General features: G+C 39.3%; 1 protein-coding gene across 3 annotated transcripts; it reads left to right on the forward strand.

Moving 5' to 3' along the window:
• The first annotated feature begins 1,080 nt into the window (after positions 1–1,080).
• LOC113094051 (RNA-binding protein 10-like) lies at positions 1,081–23,454 on the forward strand. 3 transcript variants are annotated; one of them, XM_026259693.1, is made up of 23 exons: positions 1,081–1,190; positions 1,723–1,796; positions 2,183–2,711; positions 2,822–3,010; positions 4,049–4,118; positions 9,363–9,436; positions 11,702–11,788; positions 13,639–13,699; positions 13,798–13,956; positions 14,396–14,556; positions 14,642–14,739; positions 14,910–14,997; positions 16,213–16,363; positions 16,444–16,529; positions 16,627–16,714; positions 16,897–16,988; positions 17,184–17,360; positions 17,501–17,674; positions 17,756–17,818; positions 19,120–19,296; positions 21,758–21,817; positions 21,997–22,085; positions 22,226–23,454. In XM_026259693.1, exons 2-23 carry the CDS (start codon positions 1,780–1,782, stop codon positions 22,296–22,298), a joined length of 2,763 nt encoding a protein of 920 aa, XP_026115478.1. In that variant the 5' UTR covers positions 1,081–1,190; positions 1,723–1,779; the 3' UTR covers positions 22,299–23,454. The 3 variants fall into 3 exon arrangements, with proteins under 3 accessions (XP_026115478.1, XP_026115476.1, XP_026115477.1); XM_026259691.1 differs by having other exon boundaries at positions 1,082–1,190; positions 22,223–23,454; XM_026259692.1 differs by lacking the exon at positions 1,081–1,190 and adding an exon at positions 1,240–1,395 and having other exon boundaries at positions 22,223–23,454.
• The last annotated feature ends 331 nt before the right edge of the window (positions 23,455–23,785 follow it).

A 23,785-nucleotide genomic window follows, 5' to 3' on the forward strand; every position in this document is an offset into this window, starting at 1 on the left:
TACCTATTAAGTTCTGTATTATTTACAAATGATTATTAATTACCTATAAGGCCCTAAATAGTTTACCTAACTAGCCTTCTACCACGTTACAACCCATCACGCACCCTAAGGTCACAAAACGCTGGACTTTTGGTCGTTCCTAGGATAGCAAAGTCCACTAAAGGAGGTAGAGCTTTCTCACATTTAGCTCCCAAACTCTGGAATAGCCTTCCTGATAATGTTCGGGGTTCAGACACACTCTCTCTGTTTAAATCTAGATTAAAAACGCATCTCTTTCACCAAGCATTCGAATAATGCATCTCTTAAATGGTGACTGCAGTTGTATCTGATCAAATGTGCATTTTTATTCATTAGCTTGAGTTAAACTAATTTTACTTTGTTGGATCAGCAGCTATGCTAATGATGTCTCTATTTGTTTCTCCAGTCTGGATCCAGAACACCTGAGAAGAAATGATGCTGACCCCACAGAGGACCCCAGATGATGCTAACCCTGAAACAACACCAGAACTAACAAATATTTGCTAATTACTAATGCAATCACATAATAATGGCTGTTAATAATGTTCATCATCTGGTTGACTACGTCCTGTATAAATTTTTCTGAAAATTCATAACATATGCACATAAACTGACAGTCACCACTGATAAACTACTATTAAATATTATAAAAAGCGCGATACAAATACACTTGAATTGAATTGAATTGAACCTCTCATGCAGTCTTGGCAAAAATATCTCAAGATTTATTTCCTTAACATGATGCATGATGGGATAAACAGATTCTCTGAAACTACTGGTGTTCACGTTATTTTGCCCAACCTCTGTATGTAGGCAATCTTTATATTTTTATTTTAGATTTAGATTTTTATATTTTATTACTGGCAATTTAACGAACTGACATCTTGTATCATTTGACTACAATGACCAACATGTTACAAGTTTACTACTTTACCAGACATTGTGCCCAGACTGAGGCCTCTGGATTGTTAATCCGGGCCCTGTTAGTCAGGGTTATTTTACCTAATACACATTTCTAAACGTGTGCACGCCAGTGTGTTATCAGCCAATCAGCGTGCGAGCGCAGTCCCCGCCTCCCGCACTGAGGCCATCTTACACTGAGCTGCTGTGGGGCGTCACACATATACACTGTATCAGTTTCAGCGCTTGTGTGACGCTGCTGCTCTATAGAGGTAAGCGTCTGCATGTTGTTGTTATTACGCGATTAAAATACCGATTTTAAGAAATTTAGCTGATCGCGACGCTAGCCACGCTGTTCTGCGGAAGCTCGCGCGCACAGTGTCGTGGCTCGTGCCCTCTGGACTGATCCTAAACTGTCATGCATGCTACTTTACTCAACCCACGAGTCCCAAATACTATTTACTGGAGCAAACAGAGGTAGAACTTTCAGTGACGGTTGTTGTTTATGTATTCAGATATATTTTTCTATAGATTAGTGTCAGGCTTAGTTTAGCATCTGCAGGGTTGCAACTATTTAATATCATATCTGACAGCGGGTTTCACCTTTCTTTTTCTAAATGGCGTAAAATAAATATGCAAACGAGTTTTTTTTTTTGGCTCGGACCAATCCAACGCATTGTATACAGCTCACTAGTGCTTTTAAAAAAGCATTAGAAGTCGACATCTCTTTGTTTTTATGCATTTTAAAAAAAAAATATATATATTATTATAATGAATGTTGATCAATACATATTTTGTCAACAGTTGTAAATGAAGCAGGTAGAGAAAAAAGTGGCCCTTTCTGTGGACTTGTACTGAAGCATGGATTATGAGAGGAGGTAAGTCAAGAGTCCTTCAGCCTGCAGTGTTTTCTTCTCTTTTTAATATGAATTTGCATTCAACCACTGGAAGGATTCATGCATAATTGTTCTGACATTATTACTTAACTGCATGTGCATATATTTAAATTGGTAAATGGCAAATAACAGATATTAACTCTTTTAAAGCAGTATATATTTAATCTAAATGCAGTATATATTTAAGGTACTGCATTTTTTTAACCTTTTCAGCATCAGCTTTCTGGAGTTTACTTAAATAGGCCTGCTGTGTAATAGAAGGATTTACAAATAGGAAATGAGAAGTATCCCAAGGTGTCCATAAATTAAGGTGAACTATTCCTTTAAGCTACAGGTTGCCTAAACCGTTCTCTTTTACGCTGTCATAGGGGCGGTCGCGGTGACCGCATGGGTCGCTATGGGAAAGAGTCCGAGGATCACGACTACAGGGACATGGACTATCGTGGCTATGGGCAAGGAAATCGACTGAAAAGCGTCTTAACAAATACTAGACGGAATGAGTCTGATAGTAGTTTTGCAGGCATGAGAGACTTTGCCTCAGGTCATATCTCAAATAACCGACCCGGATTCAGACAAAAGAGGAACCATGGGTCCGAAAACAACCAACTTGGAAAGAGTCTCCTCCAAAGTCCCCCAAATGATCATCTCCACTCAAGTTTCCAGCGAGATAATACTGATTATGAGTTTGAACCAGAGACTGATGCACACAGAAGGGGTATGCAGACATTTAGATCAGGACAGAAGGTGTACCAGGATGAACAAAGCCCAGATGAAGGAGAAATAAATGAGGACACCGCCTGGAGCAGAGTTGGAGGGCGGCACAACTCTCAGGGCGAATACAGTTCAGAATGGAGAGCTGAGGAGGACAAACATATCAGGCGTTCTGCACACAAACAAGTGAGTAGATTTATATTGTTTCCTGATTAAACATATCTAAACATTTCTCTTTGTTTTTAAGAACCTGAGAAGAGTAATCTATATCTAGGGTGACTGTCTTCCTGATTTAGGGCTTTCCTGACCAAGCCCAACCAGCTAGAGACAAATTAAGAGATGTTAGTTTTCATCATGCTCTGGACATGGGCCAGGAGGAGCCAGAACCCCGTGACCAGGACTACAGGTCTGATACAGAGCAGGCCCAGAAACCCAGCAGCATCGTCATGCTGAGAATGCTCCCACCAAATGCAACTGTTAATGAGGTTTGTCTTCGAAGACTTTTATTTCTTGATATGAATGCAGTAACCTTTTCAGTTAACATTTGTGGAGTCTTGATACAATCCAAAACAAAACAAAAATAGATCTGCACTTACGTTGCAATAGAAATCTGTATTGCAATTGTTGTTTGTTTGCACTATAAGACTTGCATTATGTATAGCATATAGGTTTTATAAACTATGGGAAAGGTTGACTTTTTTTTTATTTTATTCATCTTATACATAGCATGCAGCAATTAAAGGAATAGTTCAGCTAGAAAACGAAAATTTGCAGAAAATGTACTCGCCTTCATTCCATCCAAGATGTAGATTAGTTTGTTTCTTCATCAGATTTGGAGAAACATCTCATTACCTCACTTGCTCACTGCAGTGAATGGGTGCCGTCAGAATGAGAGTCCAAACAGCTGATAGAAACATCACAATAATTCACAAGTAGTCCACACCACACCACTTCAGTCCATCAATTAATGTGGCATTTTAACTTAAAGCCATAACTAAAATACGTGTCATTATTTGGCTTCGATGAAAGCGTCGCCTCGTCAGAAATCAAGCACTGTTTACAAGTGAAAATGGTCCAAAACAGTTCTGAACAAATACGTCAGTGAATTTTGATGTGAAAGGAAAAAAACGGAAAGGACTTTTACACTAGAGGAAGTGCTGTTACGGATTATGGAATCGCATTTATGTCCTTAATGATGAGTGTTTTATTAACCTATAGCCATTCACTTATTCAAATAAATGTATTGACTAGAGTGGTCTTTTTATCAGTTGTTCTGTTTTTACCGTCATTCTGACGGCACCCATTCACTGCAGAGGATGCATTGGTGAGCAAGTGATGGAATAATACATTTCTCCAAATCTGTTCATATGAAGAAACAAAGTCATTTACATACTGGTTGGACTGAGTGTGAGTAAAGTTTCAGCAAATTTCATCCATTAGCGTACCCACTCTGCCCAAATACTTTATTTGAGGTCCTGCTCTGATGTTTTGGTGTAGTTAAGCACTGGTTGTTTGATCTTTAGATTCGTGCTCGACTGCAGGAGCAGGGGATCCAGCCCAGAGAGGTTCGCCTCATGAGGAACAAGTCTTCAGGTAAGCATGCTCTACCAGGGGGGCTTCTCTGTACCCCAGACTCACCTCCAAATCTCTCTTCCTCTGCCTTTCATAACAAGCCTTAGCTCACTCTTGCGTCTGCCTAGTTCAGTGTGTTATTTCAGTTATCTCTTCTCGTTCTCACTTTCCTCCTGGTGTGGTTGAGTAGAGCTGCTGTTCAGTACCGGTGCTTTGAAATCTCCAGGCGTATGTTTCTTTAACTCCCTGCACATCTTTATGTTTAAGCCATCACTGATTATTTCCTGTTCTCTGTTGTGTGTTACTGTTTTCTTACCATACCCCTTGTCAGACTGTCCTTAACCAGACAACACACACACTCACAGTACATCCACAAGCATGGGAATAACAGAAACCTGTACACTGGCACACAAGCACAAACATAACTACTCCCAAGCCTTATCCCTCATCTCACTTTGATTGCTCTTGTCCTGAACTCTGGGGAAGATCTTGCACCTTACATTGTGTAAGTATTTTGCAATAGCTGTGTTGAGATGATAAGTGTGGCTGACCATTACATGAGCAATGTTTGGCTTTTTTTTTTTTTTTTTCATGGGTATGAAAAGGTTTTGGATTTTGTGTCCTCAGCTAAAAGGGTGGACAAAATAATGTAAACACCATTTAAAACGATTTTACACAGGTCATTTAATTACACCGCTACATAGGTGAGCCAGTCTAGGTTTATTAGTCTTAAGATGCTTCGAGGAGTCGTCTTTGGTCTGTGTTTTGATGGATTTACATTTGAAAAAGCCAAATAATGCAATTTAATCCGTGTTTTAGGAAACTCTTAAATATTGATCCTAATCCATAAAGGAATGGCTAAATCTGGGGAATCATTATCGCCTGCCCATCCAGTCCTAGTGGTCCAGGCTCGGCTTGAGCTTCAAATTCAACTGTGCCCACTGCGGTGCTACATAGAGAGAGAATAACAGCAGTAGAGGCGGCGATGGGGAGGTGGAGGGATGCCAGAAGGATTGTCGATGGGATGGGACAGTGACTGCTGCTTATATAGGCTCATAATGATGATTAACAGCACTGAATGATTAGGCTCCTCCTTGAACCTATGTTTGGAAGTTAATTTAGTAGGACTGTAGAGCAATTAAACATTTTAATATACATTATATGCCACCAATTAATCACACGTCAATTTGGGCTGGGAAATTACCCTCCAAAAGATCGTTTAAAGTCATTGTTGTGTTAAATGAGAAAAGATCTGAAAAGACATCAACATGTAGCTTTAGAAATACTAGCTATAGAATTTGTTACACCTAAACCTTTAAGGCTACAGTGTGCCCATAACATTGTTTTCAGAAGCTGCATTTAGATATATTTCAGCTTTCAACTTCACATTTCAAATATCACATTAGCAATCAAGGACATATTTGAGGGAAAAAAGCACTACTGGTTTGGTATAGCTAATCTACAGTGGCATGCAAAAGTTTGGGCACCCCTTGCAGAATCTGTGAAAATGTGAATAATTTGAACAAAATAAGAGAGATCATACTAAATGCATGTTATTTTGTATTTAGTACTGTCCTGAGTAAGATATTGTACATATGTTTACGTTTAGTCCACAAGGCTAAATTGCTGAAATGATCAAAATAACCCCATTCAAAAGTTTGGGAACCCTTGGTTATTAATACTGTGTGCTGTTACCTGATGATCCTCGACTGTCTTTCTGTTTTGTGATGGTTGTGCATGAGTCCCTTGTTTGTTCTGAACAGTTAAACTGAGAAAAATCTTTAAGGTCCTGCAGATTCTTCAGTTTTCCAGCATCTTTGTATATTTGAACCCTTTCCAGCTGTGATTATATGGTTTTAAGAGACATCTTTTCACTTCTAGGACAACCGAGTGACTCAAACACAACTATTAAAAAAGGTTCAAACATTCACTGATGCTCCAGAAGGAAACAAGATGCATTAAGAGCTGGGGGTGAAAACTTTTGGACACGATGAAGACGTCCGATTTTTTTCTTATTTTGTTGAAATATCATTATTAATATTTTTCTTCATTTAGTTCTGCCCTTCAGGAAGCAACAGAAGATACTTGCATGTTTCCCAGAAGACAAATGAAGTACAATTTATCTTGATCTTCAAGTGTAAAAGTTTTCAGCCCCGGCTCTTAATGCTTAGTGTTTCCTTCAGTCGTGGATTATCCAGGCACAGTATTAAAAACTTTAGGACTGAAGGATTAAGAGTTATTTTAATTATTTCACTTATCTTTTTTTCTTGTGGATTAAAAGTAAACATCTTTTATGTAAAATATCTTACTCAGGACAGTACTAAATAAGAAATCGTGTAACATACATTTTGTTAAAATAACATTTTCACAGATTCTGCAAGAGATTCCCAAATTTATATATTCCCAATATTTATAATTAAACCAAATGAACATGTTAAATGAACTACTCTAATAGTTACATAACAGAGGACCAGTGACCCCTGAGAGGAATCACTGTTGTCACATCCTGTGGTCTAATACTTACTACCGCTTCCATGATGTTGCTCATTACCTGATGTAAATATCATTGTAAAAATCTTCTGTGCAAGTTGCTCTTCCCCTTTCTTACACCTCAAAGAAGAGCAAGATTGTCTCCTTGAATGGTGCTGTTCCTCACATGGTTCCCAAACGGTTGAGGACTTGGACAGAAGCTGTCTGAAGGCAAACAGGGGATAGGTCCTTGATACTGGTGTATTATCAGGTGTTTCCTTTATTTTTTCCACCCCACTTATGTGTCAGTAACAAAGTATTATGGTAGGAGATTAAAGTTCAGGAAAGACTTTTCAGGCATGTGAAATAGCTATTGACCACCGTTTAAAAATTACTCAATTTAATTTGAATTAAAATGGTTCTGGTTCAAATGTAATGTTGTTATTATAGCATTGAAAGATTTGACTGTATGCTGTGTTTGCAGTAGGGCTGCTTGGAATGAACATTTTTTATGAGCTTTATTTTTAATCCAATGTGAGCAGTTTGGCCAGAGACCTTTGTTTAAACCCAGTCCTTTGGCATTTCAGGCCCACAGATATCAACCTGTACTGTACCGACTGTTGTGATTTCAGACGACTTTAAACCTAGAATCAAAATTAGATCAGAGGTATTACAAGTTAGAATTTAATGCACATTTGTGAATCAGACAGTGTCAAAATGTTACAAACAAGGATCCATAAAGTTGCATAAGTGACAGTGTAATGTAAGCTTTGTACGCAATTACTTAAGTCTCTCTCTCTCTCTCTTTCGCTCGCTCGCTCTCTCGCTCTGTCCCTCTCTCTCTCTCTCTCACTCCGTCCCTCTCTCTCTCTCTCTCTTGCTCCGTCCCTCTCTCTCTCTCTCTCTCGCTCGCTCTCTCACTCCGTCCCTTTCTCGCTCTCGCTCTCTCTCTCTCGCTCTCTCTCACTCCGTCCCTTTCGCTCTCTCTCTCGCTCTCTCACTCCGTCCCTTTCGCTCTCTTTCTCTCGCTCTCCTTCTCTCGCTCTCTCTCACTCCGTCCCTTTCGCTCTCTCTCTCGCTCTCTCACTCCGTCCCTTTCGCTCTCTTTCTCTCGCTCTCCTTCTCTCGCTCTCTCTCACTCCGTCCCTTTCGCTCTCTTTCTCTCGCTCTCGCTCTCCTTCTCTCGCTCTCTCTCACTCCGTCCCTTTCGCTCTCTTTCTCTCGCTCTCGCTCTCCTTCTCTCGCTCTCTCTCACTCCGTCCCTTTCGCTCTCTCTCTCGCTCTCTCTCACTCCGTCCCTTTCGCTCTCTCTCTCGCTCTCTCACTCCGTCCCTTTCGCTCTCTTTCTCTCGCTCTCCTTCTCTCGCTCTCTCACTCCGTCCCTTTCGCTCTCTCTCTCGCTCTCTCACTCCGTCCCTTTCGCTCTCTTTCTCTCGCTCTCCTTCTCTCGCTCTCTCTCACTCCGTCCCTTTCGCTCTCTTTCTCTCGCTCTCGCTCTCCTTCTCTCGCTCTCTCTCACTCCGTCCCTTTCGCTCTCTTTCTCTCGCTCTCCTTCTCTCGCTCTCTCTCACTCCGTCCCTTTCGCTCTCTTTCTCTCGCTCTCGCTCTCCTTCTCTCGCTCTCTCTCACTCCGTCCCTTTCGCTCTCTTTCTCTCGCTCTCGCTCTCCTTCTCTCGCTCTCTCTCACTCCGTCCCTTTCGCTCTCTTTCTCTCGCTCTCGCTCTCCTTCTCTCGCTCTCTCTCACTCCGTCCCTTTCGCTCTCTCTCTCGCTCTCTCTCGCTCTCAAATTCAAATTCAAATGAGCTTTATTAGCATGACTTGCACAGTATTGCCAAAGCATTGTACATTACATGAATAAGGAATAAACAATTATATAATACATAAAAAAAAAGAACAATTCGTAAAATAATTAAGTATATGTATACTTTCTCCTTTTTTTCTTCAAACGAGAAACAAGTAAAAGACAACAACAAATAACAAAAATAAATAAATAAATAATAATAATAACTTATGCATAACAGTACATGTAAGAAATGCTCTTGCTTCAGGTTTGTCCACTGGCTGACAGTCTTAGTTTGTGACAGGCTGATACATATCTTGCTGCTGTTGTGATCATTTTGGAATGTTCCCCTAAAATGTGATTTAATTTTTCTGTATTTGGTAATGCCATAAATTTTGGTTTAATTTGTTGGAATTTGTGGAAAGCTCTCTCTCTCGCTCTCTCTGTATATATATGATTTAAATTGCTCACAAGTGACAGTAAAAATTTAAAGATAAAAGTAAATGCTGTACTTTCAAACATTCTATTCATCAAAGAATCCTGAAACAAAGTTTCATGATATCCACCCAAATATTTATCAGCACAACATTGATAAAAATAAGTTTCTTGACCAATGAAGACTGGAGTAATGATGCTGAAAATTCAGCTTCGCATTCTAAAATGTATCAAAATAATTTTTCATTGTAATATTTTACAAATTCACTAAAGACTTCTTTAATGTGACCCCAAACTCTGTATATGGTTCTCAGATGTTAGGATTTGTCGGTAAAGAATCAGACATCTAATAGTTTTGCTATAATCATGTCTTTTGCAGATAATGGTAACTGAACTGGTGTTAATATCAGTTCTAGCAGTTAAGAGGCAACAGTGTGATAGAATACAGCTATATCTCTTTCTACCATCTCTCTGTCTCTTTCTTTCTTTCTCCCTCTCTCTCTCTCGATATGAAAACACTAACCCCTCACTGCGTTGTTGTTGTTCTGTCATTGTGGCCCGGCGACGGCTGTGTCTCCAGGTCAGAGCAGAGGATTCGCCTTCGTCGAGTTTAATCACTTGCAGGAGGCCAGCCGCTGGATGGAGACCAACCAGGTCACTTCACACTGCACACACACACATACACACTACAAGTCCACACGTGTATGGATATAATATACCCCTTTACGCCTGGATTCCTTATGATTTCACAGATTTCGCCATCTCTTAAGAATGAGGTCTGTCTGTTATCTGTATATGACACTGCCACTGGTTGGGTATTATCTGTCCCAAGTTCAGTTCAAATTCAGTTTGTGCGTGCTATTATCTCCCTTTTTCAGTCCGCTGCTCTCAGCCGTAAGATCCTGGTGTGAGATCTGCCCTATATTTCGTTTTTCTCTTGTTGAATCCACATGGCTTTGAAACATGTTCCAAAACAGCGTGAGAATGTGCTGTTCCACTATTGCATCTTGTTATTAAAGGATACAGTTCTTTCCAGTAAGTCCGTAGATCAGCTGACCTGTATACTCCATGTCAAAGCTAGGAAGAAGTTAGTAATAATGTAATACTGTGATACTTCAGGAATACCTGAAGCAAACCTCCTTTGCTGAAGTGCTAGAGAGCATCAGAACCAATTCTAGACCAAACTACAGCTTATTTTGACCAGACAGGGAGAGCTTGTTTGACAGTCATGTAAATTGTGCTGATGATGCCACAATAATAGGTCATGTGGAAGAAAATCTGACCTAAATGATGCCTTTGTTTCCTCATACAATTGTACAGAAAACTGGAAAAAATCTAAAATTAATCAGTGCTAATTATTTCACATAAAACAACAACAACAATGTGAATTGAACATGGATATCTTGCCTCTACGTCCTTGCCGATTTAGGCCCAATCCAAAGATGCATTCTTCCTTAAAGGGATGGTTCCCCTTTAAAGAAACTCCCACAGGTTTGGAAGAACTTTAGAGAGGGGAAATGAGATCAGAATTACAATTTCTGGATTAACCGTCCCTTTGAGTGAACTAGCAGACCAATACCTATCTTTCTTTCATGCTGTGCACCCTGATTTCTGCTGTTTCTGGTCTAGAAGTCGCCCAGTCAGATTTGGAATTGGCTATTTCAGTCCGTGCTTGCCATTTTTTGCGTGTAGCGTGATGTAGACGGTTTCTGAATGGACTGTGGGTGGTCTGTAGTCTGAATGGGATTTGAAACGACAAACCCAGATACAGATTTTCACAATGCTGAGAACATTTTATTCCTGTATTTGTTTTCGAGTATAATGGGGTGCTATAGCAAGTAATTGGACATGAAATGGTATCTAGGCGTAATTGTTTTCTGTACACAAGTACAGGGTCATGTTATTCGTCTTTATATATCAGGCCTCTGAAGTGCTCCAAATCAGCCAATTGGATAGCTATTGGTTTTTGAAGTGTTCAGGTACATTAAGGATGTTTTCTTAAAGGGATAGTTCACCAAAAATGATAATTTGCCGTTAATTTACTAAACCCTGCCGGCCATCCAAGATGTAGATAAAATCTTTCCTTCAGTTTTTTTTTTTTCTTCTATAAAAGTCAAAGGTTGCATTCACTTTAATAGTCAGAGACGTAGGCAATGCTAAATTAACACCAGTGGCTCCTGATGATATATTAAGGTTTTATGAAGTAATTAGTTAAGTAAACATTATCTGTAATCCAGAGGCAAATGGTCCAGAGTGATGTCTGTTTCATGAACAAATCATTCTTCTGAACTCGTTCTTTTTTTAGTGAGTTCAGCTAAAATCTTCTTTTCTGTTCTACTCAAGAAAAAAAGTCACCTACATCTTAGATGGCCTGAGGGTGTGCGAACATTAACCGCAGTTTTCCATTTTTGGGTGAATTATCCGTTTAATGCCTGTATGAAGTACAGCTGGAACGAGGGATGTTCCTGTTTATTTTTAACCATTGAGATCCTGAAGGATTTATTTTTGGCTCCGGTTCAACAATACACTTTATTCTACATCTCCTGTCATCGCTGTATGAATTTGCTTTTGTGAAACGCCTGTCTGGATGTTTTTGTATTTATTTTATTGTATTTGTGGCTTGATGTGTGTTTGAGGGTGGGCAGGAGTGAGCGTGACCTGTTTGTGTTCCCCTGAATGGGGGAGGTGAAGGTTTTTGGCCGGAGAGGGTGTCCGCACACACTCTCTCACACGCAGGCCGGCGCGTCTTTCTGAGTCCTCTCAAGCTGATGGTGATATCTGTCTTCCTCTCTCTCTTTTATCCAGTCTTCTCCCCTCTTGTGTGAGATGAGGTCTCAAGTGTGCCAATCACACCCTGAAAACGCCATTTACCCGGTTTTATTCTTTTGTCCCCTCTCTTCCTCTGTGTCTCACTTTCAGAGAGTGCTCTCTATATTGGGCCAGCGAGTATCTATGCACTACAGCGACCCAAAGCCCCGCGCTAATGAAGACTGGCTCTGCAATAAGGTCACTTTCATACGGTCTTTATTTCAATAATGAATTAGTTTGCCTTTAAAAGGTTCGTTCATTTGAAAATGAAAATTCGGTCATCATTTACACCATGTTGTTATAAACCCCAAGACTTTTGTTCGTCTTCCAAATACTAATTTAGATATTTTTATTGAAACCTGAGACTTTTGTCCCTGAACTTGCCAAAAGTTCATAAAGACATTTATAAAAGCAATTAATATGAATTGAACAGTTTAACCCCAAGTCTTTAGGAGAGAGACTTTTAGATTGCATTTAATGATTGAACAAATTTGATTTAGGCTTTTATTCACATATTAACATTAATCAATACTAGGGCTGTCAAAATTGCTCAAAAATGACATTCGAATATTGCCTCTAAAAAAAAACATGAATATTCAAACTATTCGATCTGGTTGCGCATGTCGTCAATGACGCACATTACGTCAATAACAGGCCAAAATAATACAAAGAGACATAACTACTTGTATAGATAGTCTATTTAAGTTTAAACATATATGACAACGTATTACCTACACAAAAACAAGGAAATCAACTAATGGCCAAGACTGCAGACCTCACGCTCTCTCACCCTCACGTTCTCTGCGCATAATGGTTTAAATGAACAAACAAATTTTTGTGCAAGCAATTTAAGGTCGCGACTGTTGTCCCAAATATATCAGGCTTCATTCAGTGATTTAAACAAATATTATTAATATTAATTGAAGTTTTACAGCATATAGAACTGACATTGAATGTTCAGAGCGAGCTGTGCTGTGGTAAACATGGAACTTTTCCTTGACATGAAACGATAAATAATCAAACCTCGGATCCATTGCTTGACAGAACTCCCCGAAGCCTGCCCCATCCGCGATACTGATTGGTCTCATGTCCTTACAAATGAACGAAATTTATCCGTTACGGCCTCTTGTCGTGTTGCAGACAAAGAGCTTGCGGCGGGCGATGCAAAGTAACGTCAAGTGTCAAGACGTGACTGTTTAGCTGGAGCTCCACACATTATGCCATGCTCAGTTGGGTGCACATTTTTGAGATGTGACCTCCTGTTGCTAGTGGTCGAATGGTTTGCTAACTGTATCTTAAATAGCTTGCATACAACTTTATCTCGCGGGTCAACAATTTTACCTCACTTTCTCTGCTGCGGTCGAGTTTGGCTCTGCACTTGCTGCCATCTTCCATGAAGACGCGTCAACTTTCAGCAGTGATGCTGTGACAGACAGTGTGACTCCTGTGACCTGTCCCTGAACCCTCAGGCACGCTAGTGGTCCCACTCGCAAAGCAGAATACCACGCATCTACTACCATGGGCCTTTTTTTCCACTTGAATATAATTTTTCACCTTCGAAATTAGTTTTTTTTTTAACTATTCGAATACATATTCAAATTTAGAATATTCGTTGACAGCCCTAATCAATACATATAGAGCTCAGCTGTTTATTGTATTTACAAAATTAAATATTACGGTTATGCTGATTATGTCAATAATAGACCAAGTGAAAATTACTTTCAAGAAACGGTGCAGCTTTTGATGTATTCATCAGCGTTTATTGTGAAAACCATAAAAAAAATTAACTGCTCCATTCAAACTGATTACTTTTACAATGTCTTTCTAAACTTTTTGAAGCATCAAAGTTTGATGGAATTGAGTTTTGAATGGAGGGGACAAGAAAATATCTTCATTAATCTTTATTGATTCAAGTTAAAGAAAAAAGACGTAGGAATGACATAAGGGTGATCAAACGATGACAGAATTTTCATTCTGTGTGAACTTTGCTTTTCAGTAAACAAGATGTTCTCCCTTGTGTTTTCCCAAACATCTGTTTCGATCCACAGTGTGGAGTGCAGAACTTCAAACGGAGAGAGAAGTGTTTCAAATGTGCGGTTCCTAAATCAGGTGTGAATTCACAGGGGTTTGTTTCAGTTATTTGTGACAGCATGGTAAGAACATGAATATGAATGTAAATCCTTGTGCGTATGGCTCTTTCTTGTCAGAGGCTGAGTTGAAACTGCCTCTGGTGCCATTGAGTTTACCTCTGGGGCAGTTAAAGGACTCTGCTCAGGGTTTACTGCCCCTTCCTGCCATCTACCAGACAGCAGCTCCACTAATCAGCTTCAGTTCCTCGTCTCAGGCTGCAGAGATGGCCAATGACAGTACGTCACACATTTAAAGACATAGTTCACCCAAAAATCTAACTTTACTGTTCTACTGAAGAAGAAAAAAAAATACAAAAGAAATTAACAGCAAAGATGTTTTTTTTTTTTCATAAGAGTCAATGGCTACCATCACTTTAGTATTCAGAAACATGTTTCAGGCAATGCAAAATTAGTGCCAGTGTCTCCCGGCGATATATTGAGGTCTTATGAAATGGTCGGTCTGTGCAAGAAACTGAATATTATTTACAGCATTTTTACCTGCAATGCAAAACCTTAATTAAGTAAGCCAGGTATTAATTTAGTGTTAACTGACATGCTTTTTTGACTCTCAAAGTGACGGTAGCCATTGACTTTCCTTTAATGAATTACCAAGGACCACAGTTTCCAGTAAAAGTCTTCTTTTAAGACCCTTCACTCACCTCTATTGTCTCTTCAGCTCTGATACTGAGGAACCTGGGACCCCATACCACGCTGGAGGCCATTTTGTCAGCTCTGGCCCCGTTTGCTACTCTCTCCCCTTCAAATGTACGGCTCATCAAAGACAAACAGACGCAGCTCAACCGAGGGTTTGCTTTCCTGCAGCTCACTACTATTGTGGTAAGACAAGGACAGTACTTGTAAATGGCATCTGCTTCTTCTGTTAGGGCTGTACAGAACAGGTATTTCATCGTGTGTGTTTTAGGAGGCTTCTCAGCTGCTCCAGATCCTGCACTCCCTGCAGCCTCCTCTCTCTATCGATGGGAAGCTCATCTCTGTGGAGTTTGCCAAGGGCTCCAAACGGTACGAGTTCATGCTGTTCTGACGCTGATCCTGCAGCGTTACGCTGGTCTCATAGTTATGTGATAGGAAAAGGAGAATGCAGTCAAGCCACTCGTGTTAGAGAATGTTTACAGGACATGCTATTACTGTAATAATAATGCTTTACATTGAGTTTTCTCTCTGTCTCTCAGTGATGTTTTTCTGACAGAGGGGAATCGGGTGAGTGTGGCGACAGTAGCGAGTACGGCTATAGCTGCAGCTCAGTGGGCCGTCACTCAGGTACACACAACACAGACAAACTAGGCTTGATTAACTACATAAACACTCATATGTAGGAAATAATTCACTGTAAGATGTTGAATGAACATGCACACAAGGTGTGAATGAAGCTGTGTAGCAAAACAGTGCATTAATGTCAGGTATTGTGCATTAGTCAGGTATTAGCACATGTTCATCTGTCACAAGAATACAAAACAACTGGGAAAAAATATGTAACTAATGTTATATTGAAACCATATTAACCAATAAGAATCACAAAAATTGTAGAAAAACTCACTATTTGTTAAATATTTCCACAATACTATCAATTTCAAGTAAAGAGTCACTGAGATTATTCTCTTTTTTTAACAGAAACAGAGAAATTAAAGTTTTCATTTAGCCAAAATCCGAAAAAGAAAATAAATAAATTAATTGATTATTAAATAGTAAGGCAGTTTTATTTCAACTTTTTAATGATAAAATTGTTTCCGCACAAATTAGTGTTCCTGTAGCTCAAGTTGTAGAGCATTGCATTATCAAGCGCAAGGTTGTGGGTTCGATTCCCAGGGAACACATGGTAGGTAAAAATTGATAGCCTGAATGCACTGTAAGTCACTTTGAATAAAAGCGTCTGCTAAATGCATGAATTTAATTTTGTATTTAATTTTGATTTAAATTCATTGTTGAAATATAAACATTTAAAGGTGGCTGTAATTAAAACGTATTGTTTACTGTTTGAATTACATTTGAAAATTGACAGAATAGACAAAGCACAAAGCTTATTATTGCTCATTTCATCATCTGAAATCAGCATAGACTGTAAGATCTCAGTTCATCAGAATGAAACTTCGTGAAATCAGTCTTGTCAGCTCAGATCATGTTTACCGGTTCTAGTTGTGTGCATGAAATAGACTCTGAAAGCCTCATAATGCACCATCAGAGAAACACTAATTAAACGCCACCATTCGAGTCGATGGCTTCGGATCTCCAAAACAATTCAGACAAAACCATGAAATCAGTTTTGGCCCAATATCTTAGGTTGCAGAAGTTTCGGTGAGTCACTACTTTGAAGGGTTTTCCTAAAGAAAAGTTACATATATTGATTAAAAAAGATTGATTTTTATAGAAAATGAACCTGAGATTCAGACTTTTGCAGAACATATGGACTAATACTCAACGCTGAGATGTGAATTCCTGCTTCAACACATGCTTTCAAATATGTGGTTCTTGTTCCAGACGGCCCAGAGCGGTGATGTCAGTGTGCACCCGCAGGGGGCGGCAGCTGTGTTTGGGCAGGAGCCCGTGCAGGTCAGCAGTGGGCCGGTGTCTGCAGTACTGACCAGCCACACAACATTAGGTGCTCCTGACGGAGGAAGAGTCTCCACAGGTATAATCACAGCTCACTTCCATCTGCTGTCATCCACGAGTCTTGAACTGGAGTAAGTGTGAGTGTGTATTTGATCACAGGAGAAGCAGGTGCTACCTCTGTATTGGTGCTCGCAGCATCCCAGACTCAGCTTGTGGCCTCGACGGCCTCCAGACAGGCCAGTCAGGTGAAGTTTGTTTCTACCGCTCATTCAGAAGGTGAATTATGCTTTTCTGAAGCACTGATTGTCTCTTTACACTGTGTATGTGTGTGTCTGTTCAAAGGTCCCGGTGGAGATCATTGGGAGACCTCAGCCTGCTGCCCTGAACCCTCCTGCTACACCTGGGACCGCTCTGGAGCTCCAGCAGTACCGTAAGCACAGCACGCTCAAAGCAGCAAAATCACTTGATCTCATGACCAATTAATGCAGAAAACCAATTCCAGTGGGTTCACAGACTTTTTCTAGTCACTGTTATTTCAGCTGCCCTAATGATTTCCCGTGCATGTTCAGTTTCATTTGAGTGAGGTGCAGTTGTATTTCCTCTTTCCTGCAGCGGATCCTGACGTCTCCATGTACCAGTACGATGAGAGCTCGGGCTATTACTATGACTCTCTTACAGGCCTCTACTACGACCCAAACTCACAGGTACTGAAGAGTTAACTCCGATCTGGCTCTGTCCTGCAGAGCTCATCTCCAGCCCTTACACAAGAGTTTAACACACCTGAACCAGAGATTATCTTATTATTGGGAGATGTAGCATGCTTAATGAGCAGCTAATCACCGCTTCTTCTCCAAGCTGATACTGATGATGTCATGTTTGTTTTTGTGATGTTCTTCTAGTACTACTTTAACCCTCATACACAGCAGTACATGTACTGGGATGGGGAAAGACACACGTATGTTCCTGCCTCGTCCGAGTCGTCTGACGACATCACAGGAGTGACCTCTGACCCTGGAGGAGCTGCCAACAGCAGCAAGGACAAGAAAGACAGGCCCAAGAATAAGACGGCACAGCAGGTACTCCCAGAAATCAGAGAGGCTCGCTTGGGAATTATTTTGCACCTTCAGGTGTACTGACGTGTCTCGGAGGGTGAGGTTTTGAAGGGGTGTCAGTTAAATTGAGTATCTCTTCCTGCTGTGCCTGTACGTTTCCTCAGATTGCTAAAGACATGGAGCGGTGGGCCAAAAGTCTGAACCGGCAGAAGGATACTGGGCGAGGGTCCTCTTCTTCCTCGCTGAGCACAAACTCTCGACCGATGGTGCAGGGGAGACCCGATGACAGACGGGAATCTGCCAGCGCTGACGCAGGCTACGCTGTCCTGGAGATGAAGGTTGGGTTTATTAACACGTCCGACGAAAGCCTTACTCTTAAAATGCCATGTTTTTCATTGGTCGTATGTGTTTTTCTACAGGGTGCCTTGCTGGAGAGACCTCTGATTCTGATGGAGCAGATCAAACATCCAGAAGATAGACAAGTGTGTTTGCTTTTACTTCTATTTTCCTTTCCTCACTTTTGTTTTTGTTTTATTTGCTTTCTTTTTATTATTGTAATAGTTTTTGTTTTGTTTTGTCTTGTAGGGTTTGTTTTTTTAAAATGTCATAGTGTTTGTTTTATATTGTTTTTGTTTTACTGGCTTTGTTTTTATGTCATAATGTTTGGTTTTTGTTTTATTTTGTTTCATATTTTCGTTGTTTTGATGTGCTACAGTACATTGTTTTTATTGGTTTTAACGTATACAAAGCAAGGGATTTGATCAGAGCAACTTCAGATTCTGATGTTACAGAGAAAACATCCAGAAGAAAGAGAAGCGTGATTTTGCTCTTTGTTTTTATTGTTATTTTATTTTATGGTGTTTGATTTTCATTTATTTGAGATTTTCGGATATTGCTTAATCATATGTTACATTTTATGGTATTTATTTATTTTGTAACCTCACGGCGGTTTGTTTTTATATATATATATATATATATATATATATATATATATATATATATATATATATATATATATATATATATATATATATATATATATATATATATATATATATATATATATATATATATATATATAGTTTATTTTATTTTTAAGATGCAAAGTAAATAGGATAAAGAGAGCAACCTCGGGTATTGATGGAACAGATCAAACATTCAAGATAAAAATAACTGTGAAAATCTGTGTAATCACTTGAATAATGCAGTCCACAAATGCTCCCCATCAAATTTAACTGAACTTGAGCAGTGCTGCAAAGAAGAGCGGGCAAATATTGCAAAGTCTAGATGTGCAAGGTTAGTAGAGACAGACACATGCCCCTACAGACTACAGTAAAGGCTGAATTTAAAACAAAAAGTGTTCTGTATTTAAGCCACGGTGTTCCTGTGGCTCAGTGGTAGAGCATTGTGTAAGCAGCGCCAGGTTGTGGGTTCAATTCCCAGGGAACATGTTAGGTAATAAATGTTAGCCTGAATCTTAGTGTCTGCTAACTGCATGAATTTTATTCATAAAAAAGTGGTTCAACAAAACACTGACACAAGGGCTGATCATTTGTCCATCTTCATCTCAGGCTGCAAAGCAACAAAAAGCGTTCAGACATGGTTTTGTTCCTTTTCATTGTTTTTAATGTTTTGACTTGTTTCATGTTTTTCTGTGTCTTGTTTTATTTTGTGCATTTACCATGGCACTCACAGCTTGCATCTTTCGTGTTGTACGCTGTTAAACCAGGTCTATTATTGGCACTGCAGTGTTTTGTAAATCTATTTTCCTGTCTCTCGGCAGAGTCCTCCTCAGGGTCTGGTGGCAGGATACAGTGGAGAGACAGACAGCGAGGAGGAGGCCGGAGAGCGAGAGGATAGACTGACAGACTGGTCCAAGCTGGCCTGTCTGCTGTGCAGGAGACAGTTTCCCAGTAAAGAGGCTCTGATCAGACATCAGCAGCTCTCTGAGCTACACCGGGTGAGTCCTGCACGCCACACGAAGCCTTGAGACCTGATCGCTCTGTCAGACCTCATTCAGAGCAGTGCCATGACAGACTAACAGTTTTCAATGGTGTCCGCTGTGAAAAGCTGTATACAGTCCCTAGATCAGTTATAATTTTCCACAGCTCATGTTGTCTGGAGTTCTTTGTCAATTTATTTTCTGGAAAAGGTATTTTTGCAGTGTTTCATCAGCAGAACAATCCTAAAACATATTAAATAACCCACTAAAGAGATGTATGTTTTTCTCACAGCGTTGCTTTCATTCCCATTAAAAATCAAGGATGGCGCTGCTGTGAATAATGTCTGAGTCTTAATTTTTGAAGAAAAAAATTAATATATTACTAGTAATCAGTGTTATTACTATAAACTAAAACAAAATCTATTAAAAACCTTGTAAATAAGTTTAAAAAATATTAGACGACATCATTGGATGAAGAAATTAAATGTAAAAAATAAAAGAAACTGCCTTTGCAACTAACTAAAATAAGTAATACAATTACAAAACTAAACCTGCAGTATAAATATCAATATTTTCTAAAAAACTAAATGTTATAAAAATTAAAAAAGCACATACTGTAACGATATGGCTTAAACGTGCAAATATAAAAATTAAAGCTAATTCAGTATATAAGTGCATTTTATATATATATATATATATATATATATATATATATATATATATATATATATATATATATATATACAGGTCCTTCTAAAAAAATAAATTGTGATAAAAGTTCATTATTTTCCATAATGTAATGATAAAAATTAAACTTTCATATATTTTAGATTCATTGCACACCAACTGAAATATTTCAGGTCTTTTATTGTTTTAATACTCATGATTTTGCATACAGCTCATGAAAACCCCAAATTCTTATCTCAAAAAAATAGCATATCATGAAAAGGTTGTCTAAACGAGCTATTAACCTAATCATCTGAATCAACTAATTAACTCTAAACACCTGCAAAAGATTCCTCAGGCTTTTAAAAACTCCCAGCCTGGTTCATTACTCAAAACCGCAATCATGGGTAAGACTGCCGACCAGAAGGCCATCATTGACACCCTCAAGATAGAGGGTAAGACACAGAAAGAAATTTCTGAACGAATAGGCTGTTCCCAGAGTGCTGTATCAAGGCACCTCAGTGGGAAGTCTGTGGGAAGGAAAAAGTGTGGGGAAAAAACGCTGCACAACGAGAAGAGGTGACCGGACCCTGGGGAAGATTGTGGAGAAGGATCGATTCCAGACCTTGGGGGACCTGCGGAAGCAGTGGACTGAGTCTGGAGAAGAAACATCCAGAGCCACCGTGCACAAGCGTGTGCAGGAAATGGGCTACAGAGAAGCAGCACTGGACTGTTGCTCAGTGGTCCAAAATACTTTTTTCGGATGAAAGCAAATTTTGCATCTCATTCTGAAATAAAGGTGCCAGAGTCTGGAGGAAGACTGGGGAGAAGGAAATGCCAAAATGCCTGAAGTCCAGTGTCAAGTACCCACAGTCAGTGATGGTCTGGGGTGCCATGTCAGCTGCTGGTGTTGGTCCACTGTGTTTTATCAAGGGCAGGGTCAATGCAGCTAGCTATCAGGAGATTTTGGAGCACTTCATGCTTCCATCTGCTGAAAAGCTTTATGGAGATGAAGATTTTGTTTTTCAGCACGACCTGGCACCTGTTCACAGTGCCAAAACCACTGGTAAATGGTTTACTGACCATGGTATTACTGTGCTCAATTGGCCTGCCAACTCTCCTGACCTGAACCCCATAGAGAATCTGTGGGATATTGTGAAGAGAAAGTTGAGAGACGTAAGACCCAACACTCTGGATGAGCTTAAGGCCGCTATCGAAGCATCCTGGGCCTCCATAACACCTCAGCAGTGCCACAGGCTGATTGCCTCCATGCCACGCCACATTGAAGCAGTCATTTCTGCAAAAGGATTCCCCACCAAGTATTGAGTGCATAACTGAACATAATTATTTGAAGGTTGACTTTTTTTTGTATTAAAAACACTTTTCTTTTTTTGGTCGGTTGAAATATGCTATTTTTTTGAGACCGGAATTTTGGGTTTTCATGAGCTGTACGCCAAAATCATCAGTATTAAAACAATAAAAGACCTGAAATATTTCCGATGGTGTGCAATGAATCTAAAATATATTAAAGTTTAATTTTTATCATTACATTATTGAAAATAATGAACTTTTATCACAATATGCTAATTTTTTGAGAAGGACCTGTGTGTATGTATATATATGTGTGTGTGTGTGTGTGTGTGTGTGTGTGTGTGTGTGTATATATATATATATAAACTGCCTGGCATTAACTCGACTATTATTAGTTTTGCATACAGTCCAGTGATTCATCGAGCTCAAGGCACCTGAACAACTTAATTAACAGAATAATGCATTAGTTTGATGTTTTTGATCTTTGTTCATCCGTCTGCAGCAAAATCTGGAGCAGAGGAGAGTCAGACCGAGCCAGACACAAGAGAGATCAGAAACAGAGGTCAATACTGCCTTCACCTTCTTCTGAAACGCATGACTACATGACTACAAGTTCCTCTGATTGAATCAAGAGTCTCTAACTACCTTTTTACAAAAAACAGTTTCCTCTTACTTTTCTCTATGATTCCTTGTTTTGTCACGTTTAAAGAATTGACCTCTGGGTGTCGCTCTTCATTTTAGCTGAAATACAGAGACCGCGCTGCAGAAAGGAGAGAAAAGGGGGCCGTCCCACAAGCACCAGATGCAAAAAAGAGGAGATTCAGCCCTGTGTAAGTCAAGTCCTACCTCAGATATACTGTCATGCATGCACAGACATGGTAATACCATGTTATTTGGGGGTGTACTGTGGTAATGCCATGTTGTTTGAGGATAATGTCTTATATTTTGTGCTCTTGCTCGTGGTCAGCAGTGGCGTGGGATCTCAGATGCTTCCTGGGAGGATGGAAAAAGGCTTTTTCATACAGAACCTGCCAGTGGAATAATGCTGTATGTCTTTGGACTTCCTTCAGCGCTAAACGAAATGCTTCGTGAGCAGTTTTTAATCATATGGTGCAGAGCGCAGCTAAGACACCATCTGCAGGATGTTTCACCAAGAATAGAACTATGTGGAAATGTGCAGATTTACACACACACACACACACATTTGTGTGTGATACTTTTTGGGATTCAGGTTGATTTGAAGAAAAGGCCTCAGGACCCTGAGAAATATATAAAATAAAAAAAGGCTACTATTGATCGCACAGACACTGTAAATACGATCCAACTGTGTTTCATTCTTATACTTTATCCTATTGTCATCTTCCCAGAAAGCCGTTTGTAAACATTTGTAGATGGCACGAGTTTATGTGAAACATTGTGCATTTCTGCGAAGCTGTGAAAATGATGTCAGGATGGAAAACTTGGATCTTCCAAGAAACTATTTCTTGCAGTTCGTTTCAACTTTAAATGCATCTTTGTGTCCCTTTGAGTATGATTTGAATAACAGCCATCATGGGCCCTGAGGAGAAGCTTTGCTAGTAAGTGTGCTATGCAGTTGCATGTCTTGTATGACATGACAGTCTATGCAGAATGACAGACAGCAGACGTCTGGGCTGACTTGCACAGTAGATTAGACTTCTGTGATTTATCTTGACAAAAAGGCACAGCAGATGATTATTGTTTACCTATACACATTTTTATTAACCTGAATTGCAGTGTGAATCATATTAGACTATATAAGCTGTATATAATTAAATAAGCTGGTATAAATTGTATTTTTTTTTTTAATGTGAATTTAAGGTGGGCCGAGTGAATTAGTGAATGTATGTCCTTATGAGCACCAAGTGCCATTGTTGTTGTTGTTTTTTGTTTGTTGTTTATGCATACATATGAAATCATGTAAATGACTTTCAAATTCTAATTTAGTTTAAATGTCATCAGAAAAGACTGAAAACCCATTGTTGATAAATTTGTTTAAAGAATAATAATAAAAAAAGATTGCTAATGAAAAACAAATAAACCGTATGAATATTGAGAATTAAATTCTGAAGTCTGAGAAATGTACAAATGTGTCTCAATACAGTAAGAGAATCTCACAAAACCTGTCGAGAACATGTCTGGCTCTTATTTACTCCAAATAAAAGCTGTAAGAAAATCTGATTTAATTTACTGCTTTACTAAATCGTAATTAATTATACAAAAATGTTGAGCTTATTTTTAGGATGCTTAAGAGTTTTCGTATTGTATTGTGACTATTTTCACTCCAGTTAAACATTTTGTGTGTAGAATATTTTTATTTTTTTCTGTGAAATATGACTTTGTGAGATTGACCCATGCAGTGACCCTTCTGTAACCTGTAACCTTCTGGGACTTTTGCAATGAGTGAATTTGTCCCTCAACCATTCATGTGTGTGTCGAAAGAGTGCATTTGCACAAAACGGTTTCCTGTTTTGACATCAGTTTGGTCGTTCTGTCATATTATGTACAAGCC

This window comes from Carassius auratus, unplaced genomic scaffold (genome assembly GCF_003368295.1).
Source record: "Carassius auratus strain Wakin unplaced genomic scaffold, ASM336829v1 scaf_tig00215236, whole genome shotgun sequence".
Lineage (NCBI taxonomy): Eukaryota > Metazoa > Chordata > Actinopteri > Cypriniformes > Cyprinidae > Carassius > Carassius auratus.